Consider the following 17,464-nt stretch of genomic DNA (forward strand, 5'->3'; position numbering starts at 1 on the left):
AGATTTCTGGAATGGGGATGGAGCAAGCATTTAATGTCATAACTCACCATTCCTTCAGCTTTTCTGACAAGCTTGAAAGTCCTGATGTGGAAATTGGCCAACTCCTCTTCCTTCACAACAGACACGGATATTTGTCCATACACTTCTGGTTTATCCTTTGCAGCAGGCCAGTACTGCATGCACATTACCTAAAATAAAACAGGTGTCATTCAAATGTTCATATTTTGGAAGTTAAATCATACATGATACAGTTTTTTATTGACATAGTTTTACTGCATATACTGTCAAATTTCAAGCCATCTGATAAAATGGAGTAAGCACTGAGCCAGTTTCAGTTCAGAGTTGACAGAAGGTTTGGGTGTAGTAAAGAATAAAGATGGATGTAGAGGAAGAAAATAAAATGGCAAGTGAAATATGTGATACAATTGAAGTATTAGATAATGGGTTGTCTGATTGGGGTAGGGGTATGGATGATAAATAAACCAATAAATATGACTAAAGGAGCATGCATACTAGGCCAATGAAGGTCAGCAAAGGGCAGCAAACGACAGCCAACTGCTTTGTTGGCCAAGACTTGTATAGTGTGTACAAGCAGCAAATTAGTGGCAATGAAGCCACTGATGTCGGTTGCAGTTTGTTGTGTTGGTGGTAACATCAAAGCATTGGTGGTTGGTTAGCACTACGACCTCTCCCCTCCTGTGGATGTTGGGTTGGATGTACATTGGTTCAGTAGCAATTTGTTGTTCTTCTAGAATGGGTGAGTATTTAAGTTTTTCTGGACAGCCACATGTCACGCTTAGTTTGTTTTATTGACTGGTTTCACTATTTATCAAGAACATCACGATGATATTTGGAATTTACAGTTTCAACTACAGTAGTTCGCCATTAAATTCAAGAGCAAAACAGTTAACAGAACTTCTGAGTGTGATTTATGGCTGTCATGAAAAAGTTAATTTAAACAGTCATCATTTCCCCTGCAGGCAATGCCTGCTCTCACTAAAGGTGCATATTTATTCTGTTTAAGAATACTAGAGTATAGAGTGGAATATGGAGAGGGCAGTGAAGCTGAGAGAGTTTTATTATGGAAGGAAGCCCCCTACAAGCTGCAAATATAAAAACAAACTGAAAAGACTAGACGCTTGGAGGAAAATAACTTAGATATTAGAAAGTGATATGCATGGTGTGAAAAAGAAAGTTGTGTCTTTACTGACATCTCTTGGCTAGAAATGATAAAGAAAAACAAAAAAATTGGGAGTGACTATTAACCTTCTGCTGCAGGTACAGCTCTCATAAAAGAGATGTTATATTTGGAAATTTTAGGGCCTACACAACTCAGTACCAATCCAAAATCCATTGTGTTCATTAGGGAAAAAATTCTGAAATAGCCCACATTCCTTTTCAGCTTTAAAGTCAGACATCAAGCTTGTTCAACCACACAGCTGCCTACTCATTTAAAAGAGAGGTGTCTATCACTGTCATTTCTTCTTCTTTTCCTGATGATCAGCTTCTTGCAGTAAAATAAATGCTGCACTTGCAATGACTGCTAAATCCTCTTCTTTCCCAATAATATCAGCCAGTGAAATTGTAACTGAAACACTACTTTGTAACAATTACGCAACTGGATCAAAGTCAGCAAGTTATCAAAGCCAACTTCGATTCAACATGGCTGAATCCCTTGACCCCGAGCTCTTCCATTGGAGTGGATGACATGTGAAATATCAATGCACTGGCAACCCATGTTTGGCCAAATCCAGTCTCTGTCATTTGTTGGCCTTAATTGACCTAGTGTCTGCCCCTGGTAGCTAAGTGCTCAGAGTAACAGAATGTCATGCCTAATAGCCTAGGTTCAATTCCCCGCTGGGTCGCAAGTCGCTGAAGTGGCGTCAACTCAAAAGACTTGCTCCAGGCAAACAGACTACCCAACGGGAGGCCCTAGCCACATGGCATTTCCATTTCCAATAACCTAGTATGTATGTACCTTAATGTGGTTAGGTCTAGGAAGACAAAATAACTGGGAAATATACTGGAGAAAATCTGTAACTGGAGAAAATCTGTAACTGGAGACAAGGGGATCTGACATTAGATGAGAGAATCCAAATGGATTGTGAGACACAGCAGCCATCAGGATTCTTGAGTCATCCTGTTGTACTTGTTAAGCAATCAGGTAATGGATGTTCTCAAGATGAACAGTTTGTGTTCATTACTGGACTTTGTCAGTTTGATAATATCAGACTCAACAGGCAGGGGAGGGGGATGGGGGTGGGGCCGATGGGGAAGGAACAGGCAGGTGCAGTGGTCGGACACGGGACTCACTTTTGAGAGAAAGGCATTTCAAATAAGTTTTCAATACAGATTTAGGTTATTCACGAATTACCTACATTGGACTCATGATAAAAAAACAGCTCATCCGTTTCCTGAAAATAGGTGATCTCCTTTTCCCAACTGAATTTTTTCTTATCCTTCTACAAACTCCAAGTAACCTTTCTGGCTGATTACTTCACTGAATTTCACTTATAAACTTACATCTACATGAAACAAACCAACAAGCAACAATACCTACTAGGGCTATCTAAAAAGTATCCCACCTTTGGCCAGAAAAAATATTTTGAATACCTGACAGGTTTGAGACCCTAATCCCCTTCAAAGTAGACCCCTTGTGCTTGCACACACTTAGTCCACCGATCCTTCCACTGCTGGAAACACCTCTGGAAGTCTTCTTTTGGAATGGTGTTCAGCTCCATCATCATGTTCTGCATTATCTCTTCTCCACTCTCAAAACAGGATCCTTTCAGTGGCGTCTTCAATTTTGGAAACAACCAGACATGTCTGGAGAGTAGGGAAGTTGGCAAATGGCTGTAATTCCATGTTTGGCCAAGAAATTTTGGATCAAGTGGGATGAATGTGCAGGGGAATTGTCATCATGCAGTTGCCAGTTTTTTTCCATCCACATGTCTAGTCTTTTGTGCCGAACTGCGTCATGGAGTCTCTGGAGAACACCTTGATAGTACTCCTTTGTCACTGTTTGTCCTTCCAGTGTGTATTCATGATGCACAATTCCACAGACATCAAAGAAGACAGTCAGCATCACTTTGATTTTGCTTTGCACCTGCTGCACTTTCTTAGGCCTTGGAGACTCAGGATGCTTCCATTGTGATGATTGTCTTTTTGTTTCTGGGTCATACTCATACACCCATGACTCATCTACAGCTATCACAGTGTTCAGAAACCCAGGAACAGTGTTAGTGGTGTCCAGAAGGTGCTGTGCAATGTCAAAACGGAGGTCTTTTTGCTCCAGCAACAACAACTTGGGCACGTATTTCGCAGCCACTCTGTGCATGTTCAAATCATCACACAAAATTGCATGTGCAGAATATTTACTCACTCCAACCTCTTGGGCAATCTCCTGCACAGTCAAATGATGATCTGCATCACCAAATTTGGTGCCCTCTCAACAACAGTTGCACTCCTAGCAGGACCTGCCAGAACACTGGTCACTCTCTGCTGATGTGCGGCCATTTTTGAATCGGGTGAACCACTCCTTAATTTGTGTTACACCCATCACATCTTCTCCAAATGCCTGCTGAATCTTATTAATTGTTTCGCTTTGAGAATCACCAAGTTTTTGACAAAATTTGATGCAATATCTTTGCTCAACACATTCAGTCATCTTGAGAGAATCGGTAATCCAATGGACACATTGTGTAGCACCTCACTCAGTGACCGAGAGGCAGCAACTGACAGCCCAGAACTGACAGGCCGGAAGGCGGGGACAAAATTCACACATGCGCATAAAGGTCTCTTCCTTTACTGTGTACAGAGGTGCTGCACTATCATCTCTATTTTGTGGAGGGAAATCAAAGGCTGGATACTTTTTAGACAGACCTCGTATACGCTGGCAGCAAGCATCCCATTCATATCAAATGCTCTCTTCCCTGAAGCTACATATCTGTGGAAGATGTATCTATTCTGGTATCAAATTCTTACACATTCATATCAAGAATTTTTCCAGCTGTGATCTCTTGTAACTATCCCACCGATCTTGTCTGCAAACATGTCTGGACAGTCTCCATCTCCTACTTTAAAAAATCTTAGATGCACACCCTCATCACTCAGTAACAGCCTGGACTTAAATGCTTCAATAAAATATTTCAGCAGGACTGTGATTTTCTCAATTTGAGCTCTAAAATGAGGTAATGTCTCACTGATATCCTTTCCACATCATTTACTGTCATTTTCTATTACCTTCATAACCTTCAACACATCTATTTTTCCAGCTGTGATCTCTTGTAACTATCCCACCGATCTTGTCTGCAAACATGTCTGGACAGTCTCCATCTCCTACTTTAAAAAATCTTAGATGCACACCCTCATCACTCAGTAACAGCCTGGACTTAAATGCTTCAATAAAATATTTCAGCAGGACTGTGATTTTCTCAATTTGAGCTCTAAAATGAGGTAATGTCTCACTGATATCCTTTCCACATCATTTACTGTCATTTTCTATTACCTTCATAACCTTCAACACATCTATTTTTTAAATACAATATTGCTACTCAAATTTATTTTCATATTCTGAAATATACAAGTCCTTACCACTTTGAAATATAATTCTTTTATTTTCCTACTCTCCTTTCACACTGATAGGCTGTCAGTTAGCCTGTTCTTTCTTACCAGTTATCCTCCTATTGCAGTTTTTAAAACACGCTAGCTTGACTCATCTATTTGATGAGGAATTAAACACTAATCTTTGTCATTTTCTGGATTCCATGTACTAGGCACTATAGAGCCATTTCTAAGTATAGAAAAGTCCATTCATTCTGGCCACTAATGTTTAAATTCTTCTGTTCTGTCCCTCAAACTGATAATACCCAATTCTTATCTTCTGTCTGTTATGGTAACACAATCACTTCAGATATTTACAATTTCATACTAAGTGTTGCAATTGTTCTGCAAACAGTTTCACAGGTTTACTGAAACTCAGTCAATCTAATCTGAAAATGAGATCTTTCTCTTCATCTTAGAAAAATGGTGAGCGACTATCATTCGTTAGCTAAATTTTTACACTACGACTGTAATTTTGGAGCCTATGTAGCCACAAAATTAGACACGCAGATTTCCACAATTTTCAACTATCATAAAAGGAAAATATTTATGAAAGGAAAAAGAAACCAAAAAAAAGATGACAGGAAGAAATAAAGACATCACTAGAAATTTTGACAGAGGCACCAGCAAAAGAAGAAACAAAAACATTACTAAATTAAGTCTGAAGAGTAGCTAGAAGTTTTAGAAATTCATGCCTCAAAAAAGTGACCACTGAAGTATTGAGGAACAACAATGTGTGTTTGAAGTTCTCTGAGACTGTAGATATTGTAATAATAAATACCAAAGAAACCTCTTGTGACAGAAAGGAATGGACATCCCTGAAAACAGCAATCATGGAATTGGACAGCCAAATTTAGGCACAAAGTAACTGTGAAAAACTTTGGGCAACAGAAGATATATTTCAACTGAGAAACAAAAGGAAGGAAATACAAAAATGTCAGAAAAAGATATGAACACAGCAATATAAGACACTTGGTAATGAAAACAATAGGAAGACAAGAGAAGCTAAAGCAAAAAGACTGCACAAAAATTGGAGAAATCAAAAAGAAATGGTCATCAGGAGGGCAGATTTAGCATACAGTAAAATAATCTTTTCTGTATGCTAAATCTGCCCTCTTGATGACCATTCCTTTTCGATTTCCCACATTTTTTGCAGTCAATTTGCTTTGGATTCTTTCCCTTCCTGTTGCTTTCATTTCCAAGTATCTTATAGTGCTGTGTTCCTATCTTTTTCTGACATTTTTGTATTTCCTTCCTTTTGTTTCTCAGTTGAAGTATTACTTCTGTTGTCCAAAGTTTTTCACAGCCACTTTGTGCCCAAATTTGTCTGTCCAGTTCCATGACTGCTATTTTCAGGGATGTCCATTCCTTTCTGTTGCAAATGGTTTCTTTGGTATTTATTATGTGAAATTAAAAGCGGGGGTGTTAACATTAAGAGTCCAAAGGAATTCCACGCTAAACACAAAAGACGGCGCATAGGTAGAAAGAGCACATTGATAGATCCTTTGCAGACCTGTAAAACTAGGCAGCAGGGATAAATAAATCCGTTTGGATTTTCTAAAAATCCTCTACTTTCAACAATGGTGTACCACAGTTTTCTGTCTTTTCATAATTTCATGAATTATACATAGAACAGTGGGAGATGTCAATTGAAACATGGCTCAACTTCTTTTTAGAATATTGCTGTTTTATTGCATTCTATTTTTCTTTGGTCAATAATTGCTGCCTTGAATGGTGGTATATGGATTGTCAGATAGATTTGCATGCTTCATATTATCACGTAATTATCAAACATGTTTCATGTGTTGTTGCTGTTATTTGCATCATCAGTTAGACAGTATTTTACTTGACCATAATAATAATTTGGAGTTAATTCATCTTAGTGGGGTGTCACTAATGAAGAAATTTAATATATTATTGAGAATTCTTATACCAAATCTGTAAGCAAATTATTAGACTCAGATGCTGATTTTCTGTCAGAGACAACTGACAATGAAGATAGCTAGACTGAGGAGGAATTTCCATTGTTAGGCCTTTCTTCATCACAAATCTCGTCCCCAAAACACTGCTTGTGCTGTTAAAAAGAATGATTTAACGTTCATTTGGACACACATGCATGCACTGCAATGACTACAGCTGTTATGAAACACATGAAATGTATTTGTAATTGAGAATAGGGACAATCATCAGTGTCTGAGAGAATGATGACAATGAAAATAGTCTGGGCCTGGTCTTTCAGCTGGCAGCAGAGATGGCATGACCTGCTGGACCTTCAACGCCTCCATCTCCAAGCCAGCTGGTGGTGTTCCAGTGAGAGACTCTCACAGCGTCCTCATCCGCTACTGCCCCCACTGTGCCCGACACCATCCTACTTCGACTGTGGAACAGAGAGACAGTGGGACTATCTCCCATGCCTACCACTGTGGAGCTCATGGAATTTGAACCAGTGCACTCTTTCCCTGGCTTGCCAGTGGCACAGTCCTCACCCATACCTGACCACCCCAGGTTCTGCAGTCTTCCAACAGTCTGGCAGAACAAGATGTGTCGGTATGCTTCGATGGTTGATTTGTTGCTGGGGAATCTTGCACCCTCGCCAGTCCTGCAACAGAGGTAATGGCTCAAACTGGACCATTTTTGGCCCTTTGTCGCCTTTTCAGAGGGTAGAGATTTAGTATCCCTGCTGGCAGAAATAGAGATTGATGCAGGGAAGCTGCATGGTTCAAGTGGCAGATTAGAACAGAATTTTGTCATAGGTGGTATGTGTGAACAATGGCTTGGGCAGAGCCACTGATCCAGGTATTTACCTGCCACCAGCAACAGGCCTGATCCACCAGTCCTGATGCTGAGACTTCGGAGTCTTGGAGAGGAAGAAAATAGTTCTTGTAACTTACATATGTACTAAAGATGTAATACTAAGTTATATACTACAGACTACATTCAAAAGGCCAGGTATATAAAATCTTATCCCAAAAAGTTTCTCGAAGTCATTCATAAATCTGAATGGGTGGCATTAAAAAGAAGAACATATAACAGAACATAAAATGAAACTAAAGAAAATACTGGCTATATTAGTTAAATTTTGTTGATCAATTGATGTAGACTGCTGTGTTTATTGTTGATACAGACACTACTTGAATGCCAGTCAGGATGAGAATAGCACCAGTTGACCACCTAATGTTTCTCTTGGAGAATATTCCCTTTTGTGTCTATGAAACGCTAGTGCTGCTCAGGCAGAATGTTTTAATTAACAAAATGAGACAAATTCTCCTCTCTCTCTACTGCAGCCAACACTTTAGTTCCTGTTGACAATACCGTAAGCTTGCAAGCAGGCATGTTTTTTGATAGCAGACTAAGTGTACATCTTCAAATGTTTATTAGACATGTTACAATAGTGGATGTGCATAATTATGAAATAACACTAAAATGAAGTTTTATGTTTATCTAAGGAAGCAAAAGGAGTGTATATGCCAGTAGCATATTCTGTACTGATAATTCAGATGTTAACACAAATTATAAGAATCAAAAAGATTTAGGGAAATACAGAAGGCAACAAAGAGAATAATTTGATGCTTCTTTTAATTTTTTTTATAGTCTATGCCATCATGTTTCACATTGTGCAGTATAAGGGATAAGTACTGATTCTTTTCATTTGTGATTCAAAATGAAATTTCTTCTTTCTGAAAATTTGAGACTTAATTTTTCTGTATTGTGTAATTGGCTATCTCGTTCTTTCATGCAGTGTGATCAAAACTTAGCAAAGTAATGGAACTGCAAAGTAACTAAGCTTATTGCAGTGTTAGAGAGCTGGAAATGTGAAATGGTGTATCTTCACATTACAACATAACAACAGAAGCAGTAGTCATAGCTCATTCCTGGAGAGCAACTACAGGACTAAAACTGTGTCACAGGAGAACAATCTATACTACTACAAAGTCACTTCCCTTTTTAATGGAAGAAAGTTGATCATGAAATGTGAAAACAAGATTCTATGAAAAAAATTTTTAAAACTTGTGTTTATCATGTGATGACAGAAATAATACATTTGTTGCCTTTTGGAACCAAGGGTTCCTTCATCTGGAAAAGGTGAAGGAACAACCAGAGAGATTGTAACATTCAGCAGTTCCACAGGAAAATCATTCATACACCTGAGTCAAGGGAAACACATCAGAACGGAATAACAAATCAACTAACAATGAAATGGTAGCAGAAGATGAGATGAAAGCAGGAAAGGCTTTTCTTTTTATGCAAATGGTAGAGGTGAGATTTTATAACCCAGGGGTAAGAAACATCTTACAAATTTAAGGCAAGGCAAAAATCGGCAGCAACAGAGAATGAAAAATGTACAAGCACATAAACAACAATAAGTAGTTAAACAACATTCAACAGGAGGGAAGAAAAAGAAAAGCCTCAAAACATGAATGAAAAATGGAAAGGGAAGATAATTAAAACATAGAAATGATGGGAGCAATGAGGATGGCAGGTAAGGAAGAGGAGAGGATGTATAAAATGTGGTAGATGTGACACAATTGGTTGAGGCATAAGCTCAGGTCAAGTAGTTGCTTGAAACGAAACACTGTTGCAGAGGAAGTTCCCTCTGTAAACTTCTGAAGCAGTGCTGGACCAACACCAGCTACCACTTGAAAGTTTGGAAATTCTTATCTTTATGTACAAGCTGCTTTTATAATATTCTTCATTCCTATTTCCATCTAGATCAAACCTTTAACTTAATCAAGCAAGGAAAATTCAGCATGGAATAACAACAATATGAAAAGGATAGATGCTGTTCACTACACAGAAGATGCATTTACTGGTAAACAGACACACTGCAAAAAGACTACTAGATATTATAAGCTTTCGGATTAAGTCCTTCATCAGTCATAGACAAAACGAAACAAAACAAAACACACACACACACACACACACACACACACACAAACACACACACTAAGCCAGCCATTGTTGTCATTATGTGCTAAGACCCATCTGTGTCTGAGATGAGCATCCATCTTTGCTGGGGTGAGAAGTGGGGCTGCAGAAGAGATGTGGGGTGAAAGACTGGGAGGGATAGTAAGGTAGGGGGTAGGGATGGGGAAAGATGCTAATGCTGCATATGGGAGAGTGCAGGGATGTTGCAGGGACAGCATAGTGTGGGTTGATAGGTGAAGTGTTGGGTGGCTGTGTGGGGCAGAGCAACCTGGAAAGGGGGGGGGGGGGAGGGGGGTATGGTGAGTGGAGGGGGAGAGATGATAGGAGAGAAGTAGAGATAGATAAATGGCTATGTATGTGCACAGGCAGAAAAGAAGGTATGTGTATGACTGGAATGAGAGCAGGGAAGATGCTAGGCAGGTGAAGGAAAGGACTAGTGAAGTTTACAATGCAGGGAGATTTTCCATGTGCACAGTTCAGAAAAGTTGATGTTGGTGGAAGAAATCCAGATGGTACAGATTATGAAGCAGGCAAAGTCAAGTACATAATGTTGTGCTGCATGCCCAGCAACTGGTTAGTCCAGATGTCTCTTGGCCATAGTTTAGCAGCGGATGGACAGCTTGTTAGTGTGAAATCTTAATTTTTCCCGGTGAATTGAATGTTCAAATAACTTACGGGTTAGCTGCCGGGTGACGTTGACCACCACCGATATTTCAACAGGTGCACACCCTGCCATTCTTAAGGCACAAATGCAAGGAGGCAGAAATGTGCAAGGGAATTTAATACCTCGGTTCACAAAGGAGAAATAAGGAAGATACCACACACAGAACAAGTGTCAACACAAACAAAGATAACCAACATCAGAAATATCAATAGTGACTATTAATCAACAGGTGAGGTAGCACTAATTCTGTTCTCCTGTTTTTTGATGAGAGACAGAGCCGGATTCCAAGCAGCATTTAAACAAAATCCTCCATCTCTGTTTATAAGGTTGCTTGATAGTTTGATTTCAACAGCTTCCTTAATAACACTATCCCATTAGCTGGACGTGCAAGCCAGAATCTCCGTGTTGTTGTATTCCATAGGATGACCAGTGTCAAGGCAATGTTCTGCAATAGTGGATTTGCTCGGCTGTTGTAAGCTTGTGTGACACTTATGTTCAATACTCAATACACCGGTCTTCCACAGTCCTGATTGTCTGACCAATATATGACATGCGACAACCGCAAGGAATACGGTAGACACCAGCCTTATGCAAACCAAGATCATCTTTTACGGATGCCAACAGGGCCTTAATCTTAGAAGGTGTTCGAAAAACACATTTCACACCATATTTCCGCATAATACGGCCAATTCTGTTGGAAATGCTTCCTGCGTAAGGCAAAAAGGCTGTAGACTTAGGTGCCACTTCGTTGCTATTGTCACTCACCCGTTGCACAGAAGGGTGATAGCATAACACACATTTGATCTGCCTCTCACTATAACCATTCTGACGAAAGGTGACTTTGAGATGTGATAGCTCAGCTGCCAAACTTTCAAGGCCTGAGATAACGGGGGCCCTGTGAACCAAGATACGAATTACTCCTTCACGCTGAGCTGGATGGTGACAACTATCAGCTCACAGATACAAGTCAGTGTGAGTAGGCTTTCTATAAACGGAATGTCCCAACATACCATCAAGTCCTCCTTCTGACCAACACCTCATGGAAGGGAAGGCATCCATTCTTTTCCACCTCCATAGTGAACTGAATATTCGGGTGGATTGAATTCAGGTGTTCCAAAAACTGGTTTAAATTTCCACTACCATGAGGCCAAACAACAAAAGTATTGTCTACATTTCTGAAAAAAGACGCATGTTTCAAGGTCGCCGACTCCAATGCACGTCCCTCAAAGTCCTTCATAAACCAATTAGCCACAATAGGTGACAACAGGCTTCCAATTGCCACTCCATCAGTCTGTTTGTAGTACTGACCATTGAACAAAAAGTAAGTAGAAGTCAGCACATGACAAAACACATTTGTTTGACAAATTGTCAAACTTAACCTCAATTAGCTACAACGAATCAGAGAGGAACATGAGTGAAAGGGGAAACCACCTCAAAACTGACTAAAATATCAGAGTCATTCAAACGTAATCCCTCCAATCGATGTAAGAAATCTGCAGAGTTCTTAATGTGGTGTTCACACCTACCTACTAGTGGGCTCAACAAACTAGCAAGATGTATAGCTACACGATATGTTGGAGCACCAATATTAGAAACAATAGGCCTCAATGGGACAACCTCTTTATGGACCTCAGGGAGGCCATATAGTCTAGGTGGTACAGAACAGTAAGAATTAAGACTCTTGATAGTCTCCTTTAACAAAGAACTTTTCTTCAGGAGGTTATTAGTCTTCCTCTCAACACTCTTAGTAGGGTCAGCACCGATTTTGTGATATGCCGAATCAGAAAGTAGACACTGCATCTTTTGAATATAATCATGCTTGTTCAACAAAACTGTGGCATTTCCCTTGTCCGCAGGTAAATAACAATATCAGGATCCATTGTGAGTGAACATAATGCAGCCGCCTCAGCTGCTGTAATGTTACACTTGGGTGGACGGGCTCCAGTCAACACACGACAAGCTTCCCTCCTAACCTCTTCCACAGCCTCTGAAGGTCTTTTATAAACAGCCTATTCAATAGAACTAATAAAATCAATGACTGGCAAACTCTTAGTCGTCGGTGTGAATTTCAAATCTTTTCCCAGCAGGGACAAAGCTGTGTTGTCAAACATTTTCTCTGTGAGATTGATCACAGAATGTCGAAAATTAAAATTAGAATTAGACACTGAGCCAAGCAAACGTTCAAACTTTGCCAAATCATGAGCACTTACAGATTGAAATTCCCAGTTAGACTGGGACCAAGAGGCTCCATCCACCCAATCCCAAGAAAATTCAGAAACATTGGACACCATCATTAAATGAAGCTGAAATAATTCCTTAGAAACAAAATCTAATTGATGGTGAGTATAGTGGGTCCTTTCATGAACAAGAGCTAAACCAACATGCAGCTTGATGTGATTGGCGGCATGAGAAGTAATATGATGCACAACCTTAGCAAACGTTGGAACCACACTATGATTTCGACACTTCAATAAAAACGATAATGCACATTCCAACCTTACTCTACTGCTGCAAAGTTTATCCAACATCCGCAAGCAACTATACACTTCCTCCCTGTAGAGGTAAACAATGTGAGACCTTAACTTTTCCTGGCAAACTGAATGTTCAAATAACTTATGGGTGTAACATTACAGCAGCTGATGTGGCTGCGTTATGTTCACTCAGAATGGATCCTGATATTGTTATTTTACCTGTGGACAAGGGAAATGCCACGGTTTTGTTTTGAACAAGCACGATTACATTCAAAAGATGCAGTGTCTACTTTCTGATTCAGTGTATCGCCAAATCGGTGCTGCCCTACTAAGAGTGTTGAGAGAAAGAAGGAAAGTTCTTTGTCACAGGAGACTATCAAGAGTCTTAATTCTTACTGTGCTGTACTACCTAGATTATATGGCCTCCCTAAGGTCCATAAAGAGGCTGTCTCGTTGAAATTTATTGTTTCTAATATTGGTGCTCCAACATATCGTGTAGCTAAACATCTTGCTAGTTTGTTGAGCCTACTAGTAGGTAGATGTGAACACCTCATAAGAACTCTGCAGATTTCTTACATCGACTGCAGGGATTGCATTTGAATGACTCTTATATTTTAGTCAGTTTTGAGGTGGTTTCTCTTTTCACTCACGTTCCTCTCTCTGATTCATTGCAGCTAATTGAGGTTAAGTTTGGTGTCGAGTTAACAAATTTGTTTCGGCATGTGCTGACTTCCACTTACTTTTTGTTCAATGATCGGTACTATGAACAGACTGATGGAGTGGCAATGGGAAGCCGTTGTGGCCAATTGGTTTATGGAGGACCTCGAGGAATGCGATCTTTCCCATAGCTTTCAAATGGTTAGAAATTGTTTGTTGTGCAACACTTAGCATTGCTGCCATTTGATTCTGACTCAAAGTATCATCTTCATCCAATATTGCTTGCAATTCGGCATCTTCGAACTTTTTTGGTGGTCTTCCACGTTCTTCATTTCTTACATCAAAATCATTATTTCTGAACCATTGAAACCATCTTTTGCATGTTGCTTCTGATAGAGCATGATCACCATATGCATCGACAAGCATTCAATGGGACTCTGCAGCACTTTTTTTCAAATGAAAACAAAAAAATTAATGCTTTCTGCAAATCATCACTTTCTGGTACAAAATTTAACATTATTAACACAATGGAAACATATGATGTTGTTTGTTCCATGACTTGATGTATACTAAATATCTATGACAGATGTCATACCAACAAAACAAACAAAAAATTAAGGCTCATTCACAACCAATGTTCCCTATCAACACAGTTGTATCTTAACGCTCGTTTTATACCGGTACACCTGGTATATCTTTGTCACATTGTGTTCTATGGTCTTGGCATCATTTACATCATATTAATGCTGTCTCTGGAATAATTAGAGGTCTCAAGATTGTCCTTTTGGTTTGGCTGTCCAGTTTCAGTAATCAGAGTGGAGCTGTGATTGCATAAACAGTTTGTTCAATATATTGTACAACATCTGTTCCATTTTACTTATTATTGATGACCAGCTTAGTGCCTACTGCTTTGCTCACGCAGACTGTATGGTCCGCACATATTTTGTTTTTCTTTAATCGAATTTTTAAGTTGTTCATAAATTGCAATGGCTTTTAAACTTTTCACATTAATTAAGGCCATAGAGGCATGGTCTTTTCTGCATGTATTTATGACCAGAGAGCAGTTCTGGAGGCTGGAGTCCCAGGCTTCTGTTCACAACAAATGTTGTTCACAACAAATGTTCCCTAGTAACACCGAGACATATTTTCATAAAACATTTCGTCCCCTATTTCACTCCCTTAGTGGCTGAATTTCCAGAAACACTAAAATTCATTTTTTTTTTTTTTTTTTTCAGTTGTAACTGAGAAGTCGAATGCCAATTTTCATACATGTGGCTTTAAAAAACCTTTACAATTTCTTTAATAATGATTTATTGTCAAAAACAACTTTCACCAACTATTTCAGCCCATTTGTGATTAAATTTATGAAAATGCTGTAACATGTATTTGTTTATTTTTCACCAAGAAACCAAATACCAATTTTTGTAAGACATGCCTCAAAATTAACTTAATAGCGATATATTTTCAAAAACCTTTCATCCCCTATTTCACGCCCTTAGGGATGAAACTGAAAAAATCCCTTTTTAAATTACATCTACAATATAAAATCATCCCTCTCTGTAAATTTCAAGTTTCTGTACTTAGTGGTTTGGGATGGACAATAATGAGACAGCCGGCCGGTGTGCCGAGCAGTTCTAGGCGCTTCAGTCTGGAACCGCTACGGTCGCAGGTTCAAACCCTGCCTCGGGCATGGATGTGTGTGATGTCCTTAGGTTAGTTAGGTTTAAGTAGTTCTAAGTTCTAGGGGACTGATGACCTCAGCTGTTAAGTCCCATAGTGCTCAGAGCTATTTGAACCAATAATGAGACAGTGAGTGAATCAGTCAGTTGCCTTTTATATACAGATCACAACTCCTCTAGACATCACCTAAAGTACTACATGCCTCAATACATCAATTGCATTGGAAATCTTACTCACTTCCTGCAACAAACTGGTTTCTGATATTTTTTCTTTGTTGAAGGTCAAATAATTATTTCATTCTGAAGTACCTATGTTTGACAATGGCATTAATAACAATTCAGTGATTCATCTCACACAAATTCCTTCACTGTACTACTAATTGAAAATTACTTGATGCAGTGATCAATGAGTTATGGGTGCTCTGTTCTGGAAAGTTTATTCTGTTATCTTCATCACTGTTGGTATTTATCTGATGTAAGAAGTCTGAATTATTGATCAAATAATTAATGGCAGAAGAGGCACTAGATGAAAATTAAGGGACTCTAAAAGCAATTACATAAACTGTGACTTCAGTTGAAACAGACATATAAAGATTGTTATGCTCAAAATAAAAAAAAGGTATAGGGTGATTATGGCAGAAAAGTTCTGACAGAATGTAAATATTTTAGGAGTAAAGGATACCACTCACCAGAAACTAGAAGCATTGAGTCATCGACACGCAGACAAAAAAAGAATGAAAACACACATTTGTACTCTAATATGAAAAATGATTCATATTGAAACTAGGATGTTTTCTTTCTTTTATGTGTTCATGTTGATGTCTTGAAGCTTTAGATAACATGAGTGGAATATCTATAAAGTGTGGAGGTTGTTGTACCTATGTGAAACAAAATTATCCATATAATATTAGAAGTAATCTACGTGCAATCAGTGAAGAGAAACATTTTGAGTTAACTGCAAGAGAATTAAGGGACCAAGACAAGGGTAAAAAATTAACTATTTTATGTTTATACAGATCTCTACCAGAGATATGAATATCTTTTTATAAAAACTAAATCAAGTTCTTCATATGATATCAACTCCAAAGGGCAACATCCTCGTACACACACGACCGCAGTCTCTGGCAACTGAAGCCACATAGTGTGGCTTCAACTGCTAGAGACTGCATTCATGTGTATGTGAGTTGCGTTTGCGCGAGCAAGCATGTGCGCGCGGGTGTGTGTGTGTGTGTGTGTGTGTGTGTGTGTGTGTGTGTGTGTGTGTGTGTGTGTGTGTGTATTTTTTGACGAAGGCCATATTGGTCAAAAGTTTATTTGCGACTCTTTTCTTTGGGCCTATCTGCGACTCAGCATCTCTGCTATATGGTGAGTAACAACTTTCCTTTCCACAATATTGTTACATTCCATTCTGGATTTTCCATTTGACTTAAATATCCTGATTCTACCTGTAACATTTCCTTATGCATAACTCGGTGTTTCAAATTAGTGTCAATGGCTAATAGTGCAACAAGAATAACAGATCAAACAAATAGCAGCTCAAACATAGGAAGCAGTATACACAGAAGTAGATGCAAGTGAAAAATTCAAAAATTTCATGACTCTGTTCAAACTAAAAATTGAAGGGAGTTTGCCTAAAGTATTATGTCCACTATCTACAGTAGAACAAAACCAATGGGCAACGAAAGGCAACAAGAAATCATCTCAAATACTGCAGTACTCAGTTCCATTAAAAACAGCCAACCTAATCCACCTTTCTCACATTTTTATAAATGGTATAGGCAAACATACAGGATAGTGATGCTTGCAGCAAAGAAAGCTCATAATTCCAAACTGATACTCACTACTGAAAACAAAAACAAGGCAGTATAAAAGATTGTAAGCAGGAAACAGGTACCAGAAAGATGAATAAATTAAACATCAAAATCAAATACAAAGGGAATTGAATAAAAGAGGCAAAAGATATGGCAAGCCATATAAAGGACTACTTTAGCAGCATAGGTACAAAATTACAGGAAAAACTCTGAACAGCCCTTTATCTCAAAAAGCTAAACAAATGTATAACATGTTCAATGGTACTACTGCCCACCATAAAGGAGGAAGTCTATAAAGCAATTCACATACAGAAAAACAAAATTTCAGCAGGTTTGGATGAAGTACCAATTTGTCTGATTAAGAACTGTATAGAGAGTCTACCATCAGCATTAGCTGACAGAGGCAATGTTACATCACCTGCTAGTTCATAGTCTCACTATCGATATCTCTGACTTTGGTCATCTTTGGTAGCACTAGTGTTCAGAGAGTGTGTGTGTGTGTGTGTGTGTGTGTGTGTGTGTGTGTGTGTATATATATATATATATATATATATATATATATATATATATATATATAAACAGGTATGTGTGGATGGATATGTGTGTGTGTGTGCGAGTGTATACCTGTCCTTTTTTCCCCCTAAGGTAAGTCTT

The 17,464-nt window shown here is 38.8% G+C and overlaps 1 protein-coding gene across 1 annotated transcript in view; it reads right to left on the bottom strand.

Moving 5' to 3' along the window:
• The window catches only part of LOC126484643 (receptor-type tyrosine-protein phosphatase kappa), a 707,160-nt gene that overhangs the window by 228,137 nt on the left and 461,559 nt on the right, over positions 1 to 17,464 (bottom strand). The window contains exon 5 of the mRNA XM_050108233.1: positions 48 to 188. Coding sequence (XP_049964190.1) covers positions 48 to 188 — 141 coding nt within the window. The remainder of the gene's footprint in view (positions 1 to 47; positions 189 to 17,464) is intronic.

The sequence above is a fragment of the Schistocerca serialis genome, chromosome 6 (genome assembly GCF_023864345.2).
Source record: "Schistocerca serialis cubense isolate TAMUIC-IGC-003099 chromosome 6, iqSchSeri2.2, whole genome shotgun sequence".
NCBI lineage: Eukaryota > Metazoa > Arthropoda > Insecta > Orthoptera > Acrididae > Schistocerca > Schistocerca serialis.